Here is a 20580-nt window from a genome sequence, read left to right on the forward strand (position 1 = left end):
TCTGTATTCCAATATTCCGGTAATCATTGCCATAGTGTGTTTATTTCAGTAGCAGGGGCCTCCCAGTCTCTCCACCAGGGTTGGTTCTGGAGGGGACAGGGGTGTGCAGACCCCACCGAAATGTGCGGTGCCCACCCAATCAAAAGTTATGGAGAATATTTATTTGTAGCCAATATAAAACATACCACAAAATATCAGTACCATTTATCAGTTCTGATTGGGTGGGCAGCATTTTTAGATAAATTGAACCCATCTGAACACTGTTTGCCAAGTGCTGTTAACCGACAGGAAGTGGCGTGCACATAAGACACTGGGTGGTACTAGAGCACCTGCCCTTTTCCCCTCTGGACAGCAATGTGCCCTTTTGAATGTTCGTTTTTTGTTATTTTTGTTTTGTACAGTATGTGGCCCATGGTGACATTGATCAATTCTGGATTAAAAGCTTCCAATATATTATTTATGCCCCAAAATCTATAAATCTCACACACTATTAAGGCAACCGGTGGTTCCACATGCTCCACAAGGTGCCCTTTTTTTCCCTTCACTTGAGCACCTGCCCCTCCATTTCGGGGGTTTATTACGCTATGCGGTGCGTGCGGGATGGACCCCCATATATTCGTCCTGCCCACCCTAGTGGGCCAGGCTACAGCCGGCCCTGGCTGCCACCCAAGCGTGGAATGCCCTGACCCCTTCCCTCAAAAAAATGCAGATTACGGCATCTTTTAAAACAGGCCTGAAAATCCATTTTCCAGCAGGCCTTTTAAGGGAGAAGAAATGATCCCTTTAACAGGTGATCAATTCAATCAATCAATCAATCAATCGATCAAACCCACTGCAAAATAATGTCTTAATAGTACTAGAAAGTGGCTTTTAAATGAAGGTTCTATTCATTGTAGCTCTTCTTCTTATAATCACATACCCGCAGATGTCCTGGCTGTGGCTGCACCACATTGCAGGGAAGCAGCACAGTCCCGCTGGGTTTCAGTGCAGGCTCCTGTGCCCCCCGGGATGCACTCGTAGCATTTCAAGGCAGAGAGAGCTATAAGACAACATGTGGGCGACGTCATGGATAGAGGTTACGACTGAACTCTAATGTAAACTTTACACACATTGGAATTAGGACTTTCTGAACAATTTCTAACAATCATGAACACATTTCTCAAAAGATACAAATATGCTGTGAAAGCTGTTTGAGGAGACATCGAACAGAATGTGGGTGGAATGAATGAATGAATGAATGAATGAATGAATGAAAAAAGAAAAAAGTTAAACCCCAACATAGCATCCAAAAAACACTTACCTTTTGGGAAAAGCAGAACCCCAAGGATAACTGTGACTAGATGCATGTTGCTGTCCATCTGAAGAACTGGGCAACGGTACAGCTTTTAATACCTGTCTACAGATGGGGTAGACACGCAATAATACGTTCTCCTTCCTGCCTGTAACTCCTCCTCCTATCGGGCAAATGTTATGATTTTCAATGTTACACTATACTGTACCTTGAACTGCCATCCTGTTTTATTGTTCTATGTGTAGGCTACTGCATGCCTTTTTACTGTGTTTCATGTTACCTGCCTGTGTTATGCCTTGCTGTAAACCAAAGGGAACAAACAAACAAATGAACCTGAACCTGAAGGGTGTGGCGTGTGTGTGTGTGTGTGTGTGTGTGTGTGTGTGTGTGTGTGTGTGTGTGTGTGTGTGTGTGTGTGTGTGTGTACATGTGTGTGTGTGTGTGTGTGTGTGTGTGTGTGTGTGTGTGTGTGTGTGTGTGTGTGTGTGTGTGTGTGTGTTAACCCATTCTGACCGGGCACCCATTTTGGTGTTAGCATCATGTTATGCTTTACCTATTGAAAAATAGCAGATCTACAAGCTCATATCGCGCCACCGAGTGGCGCGATACGAGCTTGTAGGTCTGCTATTTTTGAAAAATTCGAAGAACGACTGACATTTTTAGAATCTGATCTCAGGTCAGAATGGGTTCATCAGACCAGTGTGTGTCCAGTGGAAACCTCGTATGAATCTGATCTCAGGTCAGAATGGGTTAATGCTTTAGGTTTCCATTTCCTCAGAACTTCTACTGTAGGTGAAGCACATGTCCAGGTGGAGACAGAGCTTCACTTAAGTTTCGATACGAGTGTCATGCTGAAATAAACGGTAGACAATAGGCTATTGTGCAACCCGGATGTGTGCGAGCTAACGTCTCTAAACTTAATTCACGTTACTCTGCTGTACTGTACTGTACTGTACTGTCCACTTTATTGTACTGTACTGTACTGTACTGGCCACTTTACTCTGCTGTACTGTCCACTTTACTCTGCTGTACTGTACTGTACTGTAGTGTACTGTACTGGCCACTTTACTCTGCTGTACTGTAGGCTACTGTGGCCACTTTAAACTGTGCTGTACTGTACTGTACTGTACTGTACTGTACTGTACTGGCCACTATAGGTATTGCAGCTTTCCGTGCTCGGACATACACAGAGTAATAACACTGGTGTGAGAGGGAGGATGACTGATTTAAGCAGTCACACCTGGCCTGAGTCAAACTAGAACTGGACTCAGAGCTGGGTGTGGCTGTGCACCTGTTGTGCATGGACTTGATCAAGGTTAAATCAGTCATCTCAAGTGAAGAAACGTCAAGAATCTTCAGTGTGCATAAGCAACTTTTTTCATAATTAATGTCTATGTCACACAAAAGTAGTGTGGTTACAACTAGATAGATGGAGAACACTTGGACAGGCTTATAGAGAAACTCAGATCAACATAGAAAGTTTGATTAGTAGGAGTTTATTCATAATCGTGCAGAGTAAAATAGGAGCAGAGCCTTCGGCTGCATGGAGTCTCAAACTCCAAGGCCTTTTATACTATTCTGCCTGTCCTTGTTTTTGCCACTCTTGTTCTATTTCCTGCCAATTTGCTCTTTTCCCCATCGTGTACACGCTCTTCCGTAGTTTTTTCCCAATCTTTGGCACGATAATATCACTGTTATATGTTGTGTGTATTGCAGGTAACGTAATTCTGCTGTGTAATATTGCTGAGATTTATGGCTCTGCAGATGTCTATAGCTGGCTCAATTACAGGTCGTTTCGAGGAAGCAATCTGTTTGGTTGAAGTACAGTCGAGGGTTGTGCTTTACCCTCTTTAACCCATTTTGGGAGGGAACCCCTTTTGGTGTTAGCATTATGTTATGCTTTAGCTATTGAAAAATAGCAGATCTACAAGCTCATATAGCGTGCCACCGAGTGGAGCGCTACGAGCTTGTAGGTCTGCTATTTTTGAAAAATCGAAGAACGACTGACATAGAAACATAGCTTTTTCAGAAAACTGTCAGGATATAGAACACATTTAAAAAAATCTGATCTCAGGTCAGAATGCACCCCATAGCGATGATTTGATAGGCTGAGCACCCCAAGGCGATGATTTGATTGGCTGAGCACCCCATAGTGATGATTTGATTGGCTTAGCACGCCAAGTGAGGACGACAATTGTGATTGGCCGGAATGTGATGGATGACAAGATGCATGATGACAAGAGCGCCCCTCACTTCACACGGGGTGTGATTATTGAGGGGCGCTAGCCCTTCCTATGTCCAGCTCCTAGTATACATGTACACAAAAACTGTCAAAACTGTCCTAAAACATAAACATTAAATGCCATTGATAATGAATGGCCAGTTTTTCATCTGGAATTAGGATTAGAATGTGATTGGCCGGAATGAGATGATGTATAATGACAAGATAGGGGCCCTCACTTCACACGGGTGTGAAGTTTTTTAATACAATCTTGAAACTAACAGTGGCAAATCTATATAATGAACCTATGCATGTATATACTATACAGTGCTATGTTTACATAAAATGCTATAAGTCTACATAAACTGCTCTCCAAGTCCATACAAATGCTAGTTGAGTCTTTTCATACGCCTGTAGGAGGTCGAGGCTAGGTCAAGTGCTATGGCAAGTGCTATGGGCTAAGATGGAGTCTGAAGAGGTGCGTTTTCAGACTGCAGGAAGATTGGGAGCGAAAGATGTTATGCTATAATTCCCTATAGCATGACTTTGTGACCTTTAATAAGTAAAGTGACTTTGTAACGGTTACTATAGCAATTGTGTAAGACAAAAAAAACACCACAATGATTATCCAAACCATGTCAATATTTATTTTTCTCAAATGGCACGGAAAATGTACAATTACGTTGTCAACCACTGCTTTAGGTTTCCATTTCCTCAGAACTTATAGGGGAAGCACATGTCCAGGTGCAGACAGAGCTTCACTTAGGTTTCGATATAAGTGTCGTCATGCTGAAATGAACTGTAGACATATTGTGCAACCAGAATGTGTGCGAGCTGTTAACATCTCTGAACTCAATTGATTCGCATTATCCTCGGTCGACCTTGAGAATGTCATGTTTTGACTTTCATGTTTTGAGTGCAGATAGGGTGATGATAGCTGTGTAGTGTGTGCGTGCGTGTGCATGTGTGTGTGTGAGAGAGAGAGAGAGAGAGAGAGAGAGATGCAATTGAGCAATACTATAATGTAGAATAGATTTATTGTATTAATGGAGCCTTATTATAATATAACAGTATAGGCAACCTGTAATCTGCCAACTGGCGCCACCGGTTCCTGATACGACCAGTATCTTCGCACCCGCTTTGAATGTTATCAGCCTATAATCAAGAGTATAAGGTGTGTGTTATCAGGACCTTGGAATGGAGCATACTGGGAAAGTGTCTGACAGGTTAGGGAGTGCCTGCTCGTTGTGACTGTGACCATGACGGAGGCGTTGGGACGGCCGCCAGAGCCGACTCAGCGCTGTTCGAGTTGCTTACCAATAAGCACAGAATTGTAAATATTAGTCCCCCCTATACTATCCGTTCCCCCGACATGTCTGCACCGGCCCGCGAGCGTTCCAAGTGAACACAGCCGAGCGTCATCGCTGAAAACAACGTCAATATGGCCAGTGTGGCCCTATTCCAACGTCTTATTAACGGTTGATAAGGTGCATTTAATGCAGAGATAACATATTATGAATCTGTTGATCTATACCTGACCTGATCGCAACGCACATTTCAGCGCTTGGTGCCATTTTCTTGTGCACGAGGATGCTTTAAAGTTTAAACGCACGCCAAAGTCAAAGTTGTGACGGTACCGATCCACGGGAGAATAATCTTGAGTCCATCTCTCTCTACTGTACGTTGTCCTCAGACGAGCCCTCCATCGGCGTCCCCAGTCATCTCGGTTCTCCATACATCTGGCCAGCTCATTTGTGCTTTGATCGATGCCCCGTGTCTTGGTTCCAACAGTACAAGCTTTTTGCCCGGGAGTTCTTGGTGTTGGTGGAAGTGGCCAGCTAGTTTCATCCTCCTTACTGCTTTCTTCTCTGATCCCTGTTACAATCAGCTCAATCAGCTCCCAGTACTTCCCGCACGACTTGCTGCACCAAGCCATGCTACTCATTCGCTGAGTTGATGGTGCCCGGGATCAAACCCATGAACTTGCGGTCCAAAGGCGAGGGCTCTACCGACTGAGCTACCCTGCATTTCAACCATCAATACCACACACTTTGTATTGAAAAGAAACGGTCGTGCATGGCCACAGGCCAATGTCAACTGTTCAACTATATGTCCATTTATGATTCTGACATAAAGGACTTTGTTGTGATACAAGTTTAACATATGAGGCAGCAGTGAATAAGCGGTAGAGCAGCCGGTTGTTCGATCCCTGTGGGATAGTGTCGAAGTGTCCTTGAGCAAGTCTCTGAACGCCTAATTGCTCCCGATGTGCAGGTTGGTGCCTTGCATGGGTTTCTCCGCCATCGGTGTGTGAATGTATGTGAATGACTGAAGGTAATGTACAAAATTACAAATCTTTGTAAACGCTTTGGATAAAAGCGCTATGTAAATTCACCATTTACCACATTTATTGACTCATCATTTCATTTCATGCTGGATAGATGCTTTTGTATTTATTCATATTTATATACTGAAGTATACACTTTAAACTGTTAAGTGGTGTATTTGTATTGTGTGCAATATTCTATTTGCATGTGTATGTATACATACAGTATAGGCCCTCCTCCAAAATGAGAGGGGGGGGGGCTGGCTATCCTTTCAATCAATTCTGACCAAGGGTCCAAGTATTGGTTTAGACATGCACCGTTCAGACTTCGTTACCATTTTAAAGGTATTGTTTTTGCACCAGTATAACGGGGAGAAAGATTCAAATCCATTCGCAAGTGACAGTAGCTGATAGTCGGGGTTCCCTGAGGACAGTTTAACACGCACACACACACGCGCAGACACGCACGCACTCATGCACTCACACTCTCTCTCTCTGCTACTCGGTGAGGTGCAGTGCTATCAGTCCAGTGTGGTCTAGTGGGAGCCTCGCGTAGCGATACTAATATTTGTCGTGGATATTAGCCTCATCCCTCTCAGTATTAGATTTTTTTCTGCAATGTCCCGTCCCCAAATTTTGCATACTGGGCCCTGGTTGGTTCCAGAGCCGTAGAAGAGAGTCGCGACACGCTTTGATCTCGCCACAAAGCGGGGTGCTATGCTATGGGCTATAGTTCCAAACATTGGAACTATCCCATTGAGACAGAATGAGCACTTCCGCATTGTTACAACGGGAGTCAACGCTATAGTGTCGTCACTCTCATACTGGATCACGTTGTTTGGTTCTTCTAGCCTGGTTCCAGACGAATCTGGTTGGCTCGTCACCACATCGTCCGTGAAGTCTCCCCCCACAATTGAGACTCAATCTGCCTCATGGGGCAATATGCATTGCAAAGGCAGATGAAGGCTGTTATGGCTGCACCAGGCTATAGTCCAGTGGTTCAAGTCCAGTGTGTCTGAGCACAGCGTTAACGGCAGGGATGAGACGTGTGCTGTAGGTCAGCAGTCGGCCGTCGTACACCAGCTGCTCTGCTGTTAAATGTCTCTGCACTGGAGCTCTGGAGAGGAGAGGAGAGAAGAGAGAGAACATGCTGTTAAATGTCTCTGCACTGGAGCTCTGGAGAGGAGAGGAGAGAAGAGAGAGAACATGCTGTTAAATGTCTCTGCACTGGAGCTCTGGAGAGGAGAGGAGAGAAGAGAGAGAACATGCTGTTAAATGTCTCTGCACTGGAGCTCTGGAGAGGAGAGGAGAGAAGAGAGAGAACATGCTGTTAAATGTCTCTGCAATGGAGCTCTGGAGAGGAGAGAGAGAACATGCTGTTAAATGTCTCTGCACTGGAGCTCTGGAGAGGAGAGGAGAGGAGAGAGAGAACATGCTGTTAAATGTCTCTGCACTGGAGCTCTGGAGAGGAGAGGAGAGGAGAGAGAGAACATGCTGTTAAATGTCTCTGCACTGGAGCTCTGGAGAGGAGAGGAGAGGAGAGGAGAGAGAGAACATGCTGTTAAATGTCTCTGCACTGGAGCTCTGGAGAGGAGAGAGAGAACATAATGTTAAATGTCTCTGCACTGGAGCTCTGGAGAGGAGAGGAGAGAGAGAACATGCTGTTAAATGTCTCTGCACTGGAGCTCTGGAGAGGAGAGGAGAGAAGAGAGAGAACATGCTGTTAAATGTCTCTGCACTGGAGCTCTGGAGAGGAGAGGAGAGGAGAGGAGAGAGAGAACATGCTGTTAAATGTCTCTGCACTGGAGCTCTGGAGAGGAGAGAGAGAACATAATGTTAAATGTCTCTGCACTGGAGCTCTGGAGAGGAGAGGAGAGAGAGAACATGCTGTTAAATGTCTCTGCACTGGAGCTCTGGAGAGGAGAGGAGAGAAGAGAGAGAACATGCTGTTAAATGTCTCTGCACTGGAGCTCTGGAGAGGAGAGGAGAGGAGAGGAGAGAGAGAACATGCTGTTAAATGTCTCTGCACTGGAGCTCTGGAGAGTCCTCACCTGGTGATGGTGCATCCTCACCTGGTGATCGTGCATCCTCACCTGGTGTGGTACATCCTGGCAAGGGCGTTGTCGACCCAGACGCAGCCCTTCCTGGAGTCCAGCAGTCCGTGGACGCTGGTGCTGAACACGGCCCGTGGGTCAACGATGATCTTAAAGTTGGTGAAGGGCTGGTCGTTGGGCTCGTAGAGCAGGTGGGACAGGATGTTGACCCCGGACACTCCCCGCCACTGGGGGCAGCAACGCGGAGGTGGGGAGGAGGAGGAGGTGGGAGGAGGAGGAGGAGTCGATGAGGAGGCGACGGTGACGGCCGTGGAGAACACGTAGTTCTGGAACATATAGCCGACGTCTGTGCCGTACTGCAGCTCTAGCAGTGGGAGGAGCTCTGGCCAGCTGGTGGTGATAAACATAGTTAACCGTCCGCCCTCCAGGATTAATTAATCGCGCATTGCCAAGGGTTTATCGCGCACGACCCTTATTTTGAAGAGCCAAATATCCGTAACCGGATGTTACAATGACAAAATGCTGTGTGTGGTGTCTTGACCGGTTGTTGTTCTTTCGGTCGGTAGTGAAAAAACTCGACCCTGAGTGTCCCACTTTGACTGTTATGCTAACGAGCGGCAGCTAACGATTCGATCGGATCAAAACATGCAGAATATAAACCCTGGAAAACGTAGCCTACGGTTCTGGCGGGCTTCGTGTTAAGAGATCAGTGGTGGAATAACTAAGTAGGCTACATTTACTTAAATAAGTGCTAGAAAGCTCTATATTGTGATAGTAGGCCTACTGCAGGCCTACTCGTTGCTATAGAGCAGGGGTGCCCAAAAGGTAGATCGTGATCTACCAGTAGATCACAAAGGCTGTGCAGGTAGACCACATGGCATGCCCCTATAAAATATATAAATATAATTTAAAAAAGAATTGGCATCTGACACTTAAATTAAGGTGACTTGATTGATTGACATAAAAAAGGGCCTGTCAGCTCAAACCCACAATGCAATACTTTGTTAAGAGTGTTGAGCACAGACGTCAGTTGCATTATCAAGTTAGTTATATATTTTAAAAAAAACCCTACTAATTCCATTTCCTCCCCTCTATTTCCCATCCCAAATGCGCTGCTATACATTTTCACCACTTCTTTTGGTGGGTAGATCTTGTTGAGGTGGTCATTTTGAAGTTGCTCGCAAATCAAAAAAGTGTGGGCAACCCCTGCTGTACAGTATGAATAGATGTGTTTCATATGTTCTACAGTTTGTTTTGCAGTTTGTTTTTTCAATAATGTAATATAATAATATACTTCCAAGCAATATAAAAAGAGGTACCCTAAATATACTGGGCTCAAGCATTCGACTCCCTCCCCAAACTTACACCAGCCCACTGACAGCTACCTGCTAATACAGGAAATCGTCATTACAGTTCCCATTATCAAGCTCTTGTCTGGAACCAAGCTCACTTGCCACACCCTGGTCTTCCTCCAGTGACCGAAATGGGATGGATGCTCCTGAGTCAGGACACCATATCATGAAACTGAAAGTGTTTGTTATCTTTTATGAAGTAATAACAGGTAGACACAGCAATGCTGGTTATCGCATAACGTTGTACTTTCACAATTAGATAATCTGATATCATCATGATGTGTGATTGAGAGGCATAATTTACTCCCCTGTTTTATTACTGTTAGTTGCAGTGGCGGAAAGTTCTTATAACGGCAGGGGGTTCAAGCAGCCACGCCCCCCCCCCCCCCCCCCAGCGGTGGAAAAAAAACGAGTTTTGTACTCATTTGTACTCTCTACCTGGCAGCAGAACAAAAGCCACCTTATTAGCATTTGAATGCGGCATCTTGTAACCCCTCGTAAAGGTATGTGACTACGTGCATGACAACATGACCACTGGGGAGGGGAAATTTCAGTGGACAGTCGGTGGGTGCATAATTTACTGCAGTTCAGTACAGGGTTCAGTCGCGCCTTTGCCAAAATGCCAGGGGGTTCAATCGCGCCTCTGAACCCACGGAGTTTCCGCCTCTGGTTAGTTGTGTAAAGAGATAAGAAATGTGGGTGGATGATTTCCATGAAACCATGTGGTTTCAAGAGAATAACCGTCCGATACACAGCTCAGCATATTTCCTGTCAGTAGGCATGGGGTGCAAAACCAAAACTCAACTGTACTACACCATGCCATACATATTAGGGATATGACACTACCGAACCGATTGTTGGTAGAATTACAAATTAAAAAACTCTATTTCATTTCTCCCCCTCTATTTCCCATTCCAAGTGCATTTGTCTTAAATGTAATGCCAGCGCTGCTATTCCAAAGACATTTTCAGCAATGCTATTATAATGGGTAGATCTTGTTGAGCTGGTCATTTTGAAAGTAGCTCTCAAGTCAAACAGGTGTGGGCACCCCTGCTATAGAGTGTTGGTTCAGTATCAGGAGTCTCCATGTCTCTCCAGCTCTTTATTAAACAGAAAATGCATTCTCAGGTCGGGATACCAATTTTATCCAATCAGGATAGAGAATGCAGTCAGTATACAGATTGAACAAGTGGAATTGTGTGAGTGATGACACAAAGAAACGAGCAGGCAAATTTGGAACTGCAGCACTATAAAAATTAAGATGATACATGGCTACTTTCTCCTGATTGGCTGAAATGTTGTCACCTACCTGAAAATGTATTTTCTGTTTATTAAAGAGCTGGAGAGACAGGGAGACCCATGTTACTGAACAAACACTCTATAGCAATGATTACTATCACAATATAGTGATTTAACCTTTTATTAAATATGTTTTGTTTTAACCAAAAAATATCACTTAGGCCTACTTTAGTACCGTATTAATTACAGTCTTGAGGTACTTTACTTGAGTATTTCCAATTTCCAGTACTTTCACTTCTACTCCACTACATCTCGAATCCAAATATTGTACTTTTACTTCACTACAATTATTTGAAAACTTTAGTTTACTAACTACAGCCTACTTGGTATATTTGGATTATTATTACAAAACATACATTAACCCATTCTGACCTGAGATCAGATTCATACGAGGTTTCCACTGGACACACACTGGTCTGATGAACCCATTCTGACCTGAGATCAGATTCTAAAAATGTCAGTCGTTCTTCGATTTTTCAAAAATAGCAGACCTACAAGCTCGTAGCGCGCCACTCGGTGGCGCGCTATGAGCTTGTAGATCTGCTATTTTTCAATAGCTAAAGCATAACATGATGCTAACACCAAAATGGGTTCCCGTTCAGAATGGGTTAACCACTTCAGCCCTATACACATTCCGACCATTATAACTCATTTCAACATAAATAGAACTCATTACAATTTTGGGGATTTTCCATTCTGAGATTTCAACACACATAATTCACAGACATACACCACCAAGAAATCTGTGTCTGTCTAAATACTTCCTTAATGTCAACGAAGTCCACACCCACAACACTAGAGGGAGTTCAACCAACCATGTGGAACCCAGATTCGGCACAAACAGGGGACTAAATACATTTCGCTCCTATATGCCACCAAAATGTGGAACGCCCAACCAACGGTCATTAAGACATGCGAATCCCTTGACTCCTTCAAAACTGCTCTCAAAGGGCACCTATACGGACGGCTGCAAATTGAAACTGCCCCCCGGAAAATCTGAATCCCCCCCCACCCCTTTTTCCATCACTGTAGGCCTATATGTTTTCCTTTATGATGATGTTTTCCTGTTTTTTGGCTATATAGAAGTGTATTTGTATGTCTCTAAATGTTATGATGAATTGAACATGGTGGACCCTCTTGTAAACAAGCGTAGTGCTTTATTGGTCGTCCACTCAGTCACAGTTGACAGTTTTGGTATTGAGTTGTGTTTGAAATGTACTGTAATTCTGCAAACTGTTAAATACTTCGATCAATCAATCAATCACAAAAAACAAGGACTCAAAGAAAGTCTTGTGTCAGATTTTTGCCTCTTCACAATAATGTTACACTCCTGAGTCAAGGGCGACACCGAGTGGTTATATTCAGTAATTGCGGTCCAAATGTTGTGTTCAACCTCATCTTGCTGGTGTTGTGCTCCTAACTGAGAAACTGGAAGTAGGGATTCCATTTACTTTCATCATAACAAAATCACACTTTTTACACATTAAATCATTTAAGCAAAAGCAAATTATTCAAAGCACCACAACCACCAGTAGGCGGAATAGGAAAAATCACACATGTGTGAAGTGAGGGGCGCTCTTTATCATCATACATCACATTCCATGCTCAGCCAATCAAATAATTTCCGTCGTGCAAAGCTGGGCATAGGAGGGGCTAGCGCCTCTCAAAAACGACATTTCATACCAGGACCGTTTTTTGAGGACCCTGCAATGCATGGCTATTGAAGCCAAGTCTATGGGATTTGTAATGTTTGTTTAGAGCACTCTTACGTAAATCGTTTGCCAGCCGAGTCTATGGACTTTAATGTTTGTTGACGCAAGACGTCATGTGGGCTGATACAAATTCAGATTCAGTTTGCATCCCTCACTTCCCTCAGTGTGATTTTTTTTTCTTTTTACTGCGTGGCTCGTAAGAGGTGCCGAGAAGAGGGTCTCTCTCTCTCTGTGTGTGTGTGTGTGTGTGTGTGTGTGTGTGTGTGTGTGTGTGTGTGTGTGTGTGTGTGTATGTGTGTGTGTGTGTGTGTGCGCACGCGTGCGTGCGTGTCTAATCTTAGCTTCACTGATAAGTAGGTGAAGGAAGTACCTCAATGTATTTTTTGAATTTTCATTTCAATAAACTTTAGAATGGGAAGTCGTCATATATATAGTTGGCGTATAGTTGGCAGTGGAGTCAGGCTGACACCATGCCCAATACGTGATGTCATGTAGACGTCATCATAGATGACTGACATCACAGACTGGCCACATGAAAGGACCCTTAGATAGATTACTAGTTTAACAAATGACCATGCACCGCCACCCATGTTGTCTAAAGTACACAATGTCAAACGAGGTACATGCTTTGTTGTCTTATGGGGAGTGATTGAAAAGTCCGAAAGTGATTGTTGTTTGGACCAAAGTATAGGCTTCCGGAAGGAACTGAAGTCGAAGCACAGTCAGGTGAATTATTTCCCCGGTATTTTCTGTTGCAAGTCCTTCCTTATGCACCGCTAGAGAGTTAGATTTTCATGTGCAGTGTAGTGAGACTGCCTCATTAAAACAGTGTGTCGCTTTTTCTACACCACGTTTGTATGTTATAGAGATTAGGGTGTTTAGGTAGGACTCACGGTTTTGTACTTTCTTTTGGGAGTGGGACAGACGGCTTTCCGTTTGACGGAATGGAGCCTCGCCGTGGTGGGATGGTGAAAGCTTTCCCTAACGTTAAAAGAGCCAGACTGACTGAGAATAAGGATGCGACCCCAACAAAGACTAAATCAGACGAAACTCGTGTCACGGGCAACATTTTCAGCAGTGTGACGGTACATATCCTCCCTGCCGGCATCGGTAACGCCAGATGCCAGATCTTTGAAAGACTGATCCAGCAGAACGGAGGACGTATTGAAAGTTTGACGTCTTCTAGCGTCACTCACGTAATCGTAGACAACGGTATGGGCCGCGGCAGGGCCCTCCGCATACTGAAATGGGACAAGACGGCGCCACCCGCGGTTCAACTGGTGAAGTGCACCTGGCTGAGTGCGTGCATCGCAGAGAAACGGCTGCTCGGCGTAGCGGACTACAGTCTGATCTCTCCGTCGTGCAGGGATGACCATGACACACACAGAAGGGATGGAGAAGAGGACTTGTTCAGCGACTCTCCTGCCACACAGGACGCAGCGGAGCCACTGTTGGATCGAGCGGAACCAGAGGAAAGCACGGCATTGCAGTTCTCAGATGACGAAGAGCAGTTAAGTGAAGAAGACGCGGTCTCGCAGGTTGACCTGCTTGCTCTGATGACCGGCCAACGCTCCAAAGAGGAGACCCCCGGACCCGGTCTCCATCCCGGGCCAAGCACTGGACATCAGCCGAGGCCCGTGTGCGGCAAGTGGGTCTGCTGCCGTTCCTCTCGGTCCAAAAGCAATAACCACAACAAGCACATCACAGATAAATTAGAAGTATTGGCCAAAGCTTACGCAAACCGAGGGGACACGTGGAGGGCGCTGGGATACTCTAAAGCCGTGAGCGCACTCGAGACTCATCCCAAGCTCATCGCGTCACGTCGGGAGGCTCGTCAAATCCCGGGAATCGGGAAGAAAATGGCCGACAAAGTCGCCGAGATCGCGGAGAGCGGTCATCTCCGCAGGCTGGATCACATCGGGGAAGCCGCGGCCGTTCTTGAACTTTTCACCAACGTCTGGGGTGCGGGAGCCGAGACGGCGCGGCTGTGGTATCATCGGGGGTTTCGGACTTTGGAAGATGTCCGCACGAAGGCTAACCCGAGCAACGCTCAGAGGATCGGACTCGAGCACTACGACGACTTTCTGGATCGCATGCCGCGGGAAGAAGCGGCCTCCATCGAGGCGGTGGTGAGGGAGGCTGCCCTGGCCGCGGACCCGGGCCTGCTGGTCGTAGCGTGCGGTTCGTACCGCCGCGGGAAGGCCACGTGCGGTGACGTCGACGTCCTCATCTCTCGCCCCGACGGCGAGTCACACGAGGGGATCTTGCGCAAAGTGCTACGCGCTCTCCGTCAGAGCGGATTCCTGACGGACGATCTGGCGAGTGGCGAGGAGAACGGCGGGGATCGGAGGAAGTACATGGGCGTGTGCCGCCTGCCGGGGGGAGCCGACGACCGCCGCCATCGCAGGATCGACATCATCGCGGTGCCCTACGACCAGCTGGCGTGTTCGCTCGTGTCTTTCACCGGCTCGGCGCACTTCAACCGCTCCATGAGGGCCCTGGCCAAGACCAAGTCCATGAGCCTATCGGAGCGCTCGCTCAACAAAGACGTGTTGCGTCGAGGTACCGTGAAGATATGTGACGGCACTCCACTTCCTACGTCTACGGAGAAGGATGTTTTCTGCCTTTTGGGCATTCCGTTCCGTGAACCTCAAGAAAGGGACTGGTGATTTTAAATGATAAATGGTGCATTTATACAGCGCCTTTATCCAAGGCATGCACTTTACATAATAGCTGTGCATTACATTCACACACCGATGGCGGAGGAAACCATGCAAGGCACCAACCTGCACATCGGGAGCAATTAGGGGTTCAGAAGGGTTTAGTTTGACACTAACTCTGGGGGAGCCTTAGATCTCCATATATGGAGCTGACCTGCTCTGACGTTCCATTTGTTGATCCATCCCCACCTCTCCTTCATGTTTTGACATCCCATATGTTGATCTGACCTCATCAAACCCTGTACACTCAAGACACGCTCCATATATGGCCAGTACAGAATTCATTCCATACAGTATGTTGATCTGACCCATGCCAAAGCGTCTCTATCCTTCTTTATCCCATTTTTGGGCAGGAACCCCTTTTGGTGTTAGCATTACGTTATGCTTTAGCTATTGAAAAATTGCAGAAAAATCTACAAGCTCGAGCTCGAGCTACGAGCTTGTATAGATCTGCTATTTTTGAAAAATCGAACAACGACTGACATAGAAACACAGCTTTTTTCTGAAAACTGTCATTTTCAAACAGACATTTTTAGAATCTTATCTCAGGTCAGAATGGGTTCTACTCTATGATTGCGAACGCAGTGAGCACTTACTATGAGACCTAGCAGATCATGTCTGTCTGTCTGTGTGTGTGTCTGTCTGTCTGTGTGTCTGTCCCGCTATCCAAATATGGAGTGTGTTGCATAAGCAATCACTCAGCTCCATATATGGGCACAAAAGGGGCCAGGTCCACTCAGCTCCATATATGGGCACAAAAGGGGCACCATATAAGGAGTCCCCAAAGCAGCTATACGTCCAAAACCCAAAAATGTACGAGCTGCGTTCGCTTCCCGCGTTTGCGCGTCTTACTCGTATTTACACACGCAGACATACCTGTCCACGTGCTGAGGCAGGATGATCTCGTCGATGTCGTGCAGGGCGACGTAGCGCGTCTGGTACATGTATCTGTAGACGCAGTCGTTCAGGGCAGGGATCTGGCCGTAGTAATGCATCTGGCCGGGACTGTCCTCGGGCTGCCAGCCGGAGGACACGTTCAGAGTGCTGGACATGGTCCAAGGAATCACCTCCACCAGACCTTAGGGGAGAAAGAAGTACGTACCATTTCCGGTGACGTCTCTATTATAATATAACTCTATGCTACCGCCCCTCAAAAATGTACACCCTCACACAAACCATATTCTGTACCCATATTGTGTGTAGTAGTAGTAGTAGTCCTGCGTGTGTGCGTGCGTGAGTGAGTGCGTGCGTGCGTGATGACCACGCTATACCTGTGTGTGTGTAGTAGTCCAGAATCCTCTGTGCCTGTGGACTACAGCTGGTCTTGTAGATCACCACTCTGCTCACCCCCAGTAGTCTCAACATCTCAACGCTCTGCACCAGCTGGAAGAAACCACACACTGTCAATGAGTCAACATCTCAACATATTAACATCTCCATGGTCTGCACCAGCTGGAAGAAACCACACCCTGTCAATGAGTCAACATCTCAACATATTAACATCTCCATGGTCTGCACCAGCTGGAAGAAACCACACACTGTCAATGAGTCAACATATTAACATCTCCATGGTCTGCACCAGCTGGAAGAAACCACACACTGTCAATGAGTCAACATCTCAACATATTAACATCTCCATGGTCTGCACCAGCTGGAAGAAACCACACACTGTCAATGAGTCAACATATTAACATCTCCATGGTCTGCACCAGCTGGAAGAAACCACACCCTGTCAATGAGTCAACATCTCAACATATTAACATCTCCATGGTCTGCACCAGCTGGAAGAAACCACACACTGTCAATGAGTCAACATCTCAACATATTAACATCTCCATGGTCTGCACCAGCTGGAAGAAACCACACACTGTCAATGAGTCAACATCTCAACATATTAACATCTCCATGGTCTGCACCAGCTGGAAGAAACCACACACTGTCAATGAGTCAACATCTCAACATATTAACATCTCCATGGTCTGCACCAGCTGGAAGGTCAAAACCACACACTGTCAACATCTCAACATATTAACATCTCCATGGTCTGCACCAGCTGGAAGAAACCACACCCTGTCAATGAGTCAACATCTCAACATATTAACATCTCCATGGTCTGCACCAGCTGGAAGAAACCACACACTGTCAATGAGTCAACATATTAACATCTCCATGGTCTGCACCAGCTGGAAGAAACCACACCCTGTCAATGAGTCAACATCTCAACATATTAACATCTCCATGGTCTGCACCAGCTGGAAGGTCAAAACCACACACTGTCAATCACTCACATCACCTGCAGCTTTCTTTGACAATGCAGTTACTGGAATGTAATGTCAGTTTTTTTATGTTTTTTAATTACTTAAGTAAAAGTATCAATACTGCAATGTAGAACTACTCTGTTACAAGTAAAAGTCCGCAATTCTAAATTCACTCGAATAAAAGTACCAAAGTATTGGTATCATATTAAAAGTACCAAAGTATTGGTATCAAATTGTAGTTGAAGTACCAAAAGTAGAAAGTACCCATTATCCAGTATGTATTGATTTCACCAGTTTTCAAATGTATACAAAAATCTTTTGAAAATAGCAGATCTTCAAGCCCCGAGCTTGTAGATCTGCAATTTTCAAATGGCCGAAATGTGGCTGAATAGGTTAATGTATGTTTTGTAATAATGGTCAAAAGTTACGAAGTAACACGTACCTAATGTTTTCAAATAATTGTAGTGGAGAAAAAGTATACAATATTCGGCTAATATGACTCCCGCGAACAACTTATAGGAACTGTGGAGGTGGAGGTGCTCAAAATGTTCAGAATTCACAAAAATAGAAAAGTGTATAATTCCAACTATACCTGCAGCACGTTGGTGAAGTTAAACATGGTGGAGAAGCAGACGGTGAAGTTGTGAGGAAAGGAGTCACTTCTCATCTCCTGGTTCAACACCTCCAGAAACACTGGATGCTGTTCTTCAACCTTCACTGGAAGAGGAACAAACAATGTGGCAGGGGATGTTTTACGGAAATGCGTAAAAGTGTCCCCGTAATTGGTTCAAAATGTCATGCGAGATTTGAATTGGCAAATTGAAGGCATCTCTTTGATACTTTAAGACTATCGTTACCACTGATGTCATAGAAAAACACAGGTTTTTCAGAAAACGGTTAGGATTTAGAAGCCTTTATTTAGAATCGCCCTCAGGTCTAAATGGGCTAATGGCGGTGTTGCACACCCTCTGGTGTGATATTGCTTAACCTACCGTCTGCCCCAATAGAAGTCACGGCGACGTGAGACGGGGCCCGGCACCCCACGGGGACGGGGCACAGGATGTCCACCGTCCCGTAGTCGAAGCCGAAGTGGTCCGAGTGGAAGACGCTGTCGCCCACGGAGATCCTCCGCTGTCCTCCTCGGCACGACAGGACGCAGTAATAGGCCACGGCTTCGGTCCGCGGAGCCACGGCGATGACGCGGACCTGAGGCCACGAGAGAAGTCCAATCACATGCCACGTTAGTCACCACTAGTTTCTGTGTAGATTTGTACCAGTGTGCTTGCGCGTGTGTGCTTGTGTGTGTGCGTGCGTGTGCGTGCGTGCAGACCTCTTGCCTGGGTGTTCGGTGCTCCACGTACGCCGACAGCAGCAGTGTGTGTGTCCCGTTGACGGCCACTAGGGCCAGCCCTTCTGCACGCGGGTGGGCATTGAACCGCAGAGGGGTGTCTATAACACAGTTGTCATGACGTGGTTATCAAAATAGAACAAATGATAGACCTTCTGCAAACAAAGTTAAGTAAATAAATGTGCAGCCCTTTCTTTCTCATACACGTCAACATGTGCCACATACGTATCTAATGAATTGCATTTTTATAGCACTTTTCCAAGTGCTCAAAGCGCTTGGAAAAGGGCTTTTCATGCCTTTATTGATAGGAAACAGTAGTCCGACAGGAAAGGAGGAGACAGATGGGGAGTGACACAGGCCGCCGGGCTCGGGAGTCGAACCCACGGCACGCCATAAGGCTGGCTTGGCAGCCTAGGTGCCCAGATGGTTGAGCCAATCGTCCGGGCCTTAAAGCGCTTTACCACGGTTCATTCATTCATACATTGGGAGGTGAAGCGGCGAACAGTTGACGGCAGTGTCCTCACTTCCCACATTCCCACACCGACGGTGGCGAACTCACACCGACCGACTCATTGGAGGCAACACGGGGTTCAGTGTCTTGCCCAAGGACAATTCGACATGTGGACAGGAGGAGGAGCCGGGATTCGAACCGCCAACACACGGATCATTGGACCTCCTGAGCCACAGCCGCCCGTAATCTGAGTGTAGAACTTTATGGATCTATTTGCAATTTGCATTCAGTTTCGTTTTGAGTGTGCTTTCACATCCTATACAGCTGAAATAAATACAAAGCAAATTGCACAAAATGTTACACTCTTAATGAAATGAAACACCTCCAGCCACTTCACATCACACCACAATGGCAACCGAAATGGACCCCACTTTTAGTCAAAACTAAATACATACATCAAACGTACGTGTCTCTGGAAACAAAACAACTGGAAAACAACTGACAGCTGAGAAACACAAGCAATACTAGACAGACATCACCTGTTTTTTGTCGTGGGACAGATTTCGGAGGTGACGTCGCTGGGTTCTGACCCTGGAGAGTGGATCTGTAGTACTGCGTCGCTGGGTTCTGGTTCTGGAGGGTAGATCTGTAGTGCTGGCTCCAAAACAGGGACGATCTAGCAGGGCTGTACGTTGGGTTAACGAGGACACATCTGAGTTCATTTTATTATCTCCTTATAGCATGGCTGATAGCCTGCTTTAGGCATTTAGGCAGGTGACCAAAATAGCAACATTAGTGGGGGAACACCCCTTCCCCAATGCTAAATCCCCAAATAGTGGCTTTGCTAAAAGCTCGGAGTGTGCTCAGCCTTGGAGTGTTTTCCCCCATATACAATACTGTGTGTGCATGCGTGTGTGTGAACAGAAATTAGGTTACTATCCTGGTGCTGATTACACAATAATATAATAATCAGTGGTTCCCAACGTGGGGTCCGGGGACCCCCAGGGGGTCCTTGAGGGAGTTCCAAGGGGTACCCGCAGCTAAATGATGTGTTACATCCTTACGTGTACACCCAGAGCAGCAGGGTGAGAGACAGGACAGTGAGGACAGGACTGAGGTACGTCAGCTGCTTCAGTCTCCTCAGTTTAGGCTGACGGTGGCGGTGGGGGTGTTGACGGTGTCCCGCCATTAAGGGCATCATGACTGGCGGTGGCAGCAAGATCTGTCAACTGCTGCCATAAAAGAAGGTTAGCCAATGTTTTATTGATTGATTGATTGATTGATTGATTGAAGTATGTTTGCAGAATTACAGTACATTTCAAGCACAACTCAATACAAAAACTGTTAACTGTGAGTGGGCGACACCATAAAGCATTACACTTGTTTACAAGAGGGTCCACCGTTTTCAATTAATCATAACATTTAGAGACAATATAGAAAACCCATATAATGTCACTTGCCTCTCACTTCAGTTCAGTTCAGTTCAGTTCCATCTCCTCGGTGTGTTGAAGAAGGGAATATATGATGTCCACAGAAACAGCTGTTGTC

The 20580-nt window shown here is 46.0% G+C and overlaps 2 protein-coding genes across 2 annotated transcripts; one reads left to right on the plus strand and one right to left on the minus strand.

The window, feature by feature from the left end:
• Positions 1 to 5929: 5929 nt before the first annotated feature.
• On the minus strand, positions 5930 to 20225 carry LOC308321297 (uncharacterized protein). The gene is made up of 9 exons (XM_080772138.1): positions 20097 to 20225; positions 19572 to 19717; positions 18564 to 18682; positions 18226 to 18439; positions 17826 to 17950; positions 16247 to 16358; positions 15852 to 16053; positions 7932 to 8282; positions 5930 to 6955 (listed from the first exon to the last, which is right to left on the minus strand). Exons 1-9 carry the CDS (start codon positions 20219 to 20221, stop codon positions 6808 to 6810), a joined length of 1542 nt encoding a protein of 513 aa, XP_080628264.1. The 5' UTR covers positions 20222 to 20225; the 3' UTR covers positions 5930 to 6807.
• Positions 13200 to 14924, plus strand: LOC308320841 (DNA polymerase lambda-like; the record flags this gene model as incomplete). Its single annotated transcript, XM_080771531.1, has 1 exon — positions 13200 to 14924. The coding sequence occupies one exon, from the start codon at positions 13200 to 13202 to the stop codon at positions 14922 to 14924; it is 1725 nt and encodes a 574-aa protein (XP_080627657.1).
• Positions 20226 to 20580: the final 355 nt, after the last annotated feature.

This window comes from Protomyctophum bolini, assembly GCF_963924005.1.
Source record: "Protomyctophum bolini genome assembly, chromosome: 9".
NCBI classification, from domain to species: Eukaryota; Metazoa; Chordata; class Actinopteri; order Myctophiformes; family Myctophidae; genus Protomyctophum; species Protomyctophum bolini.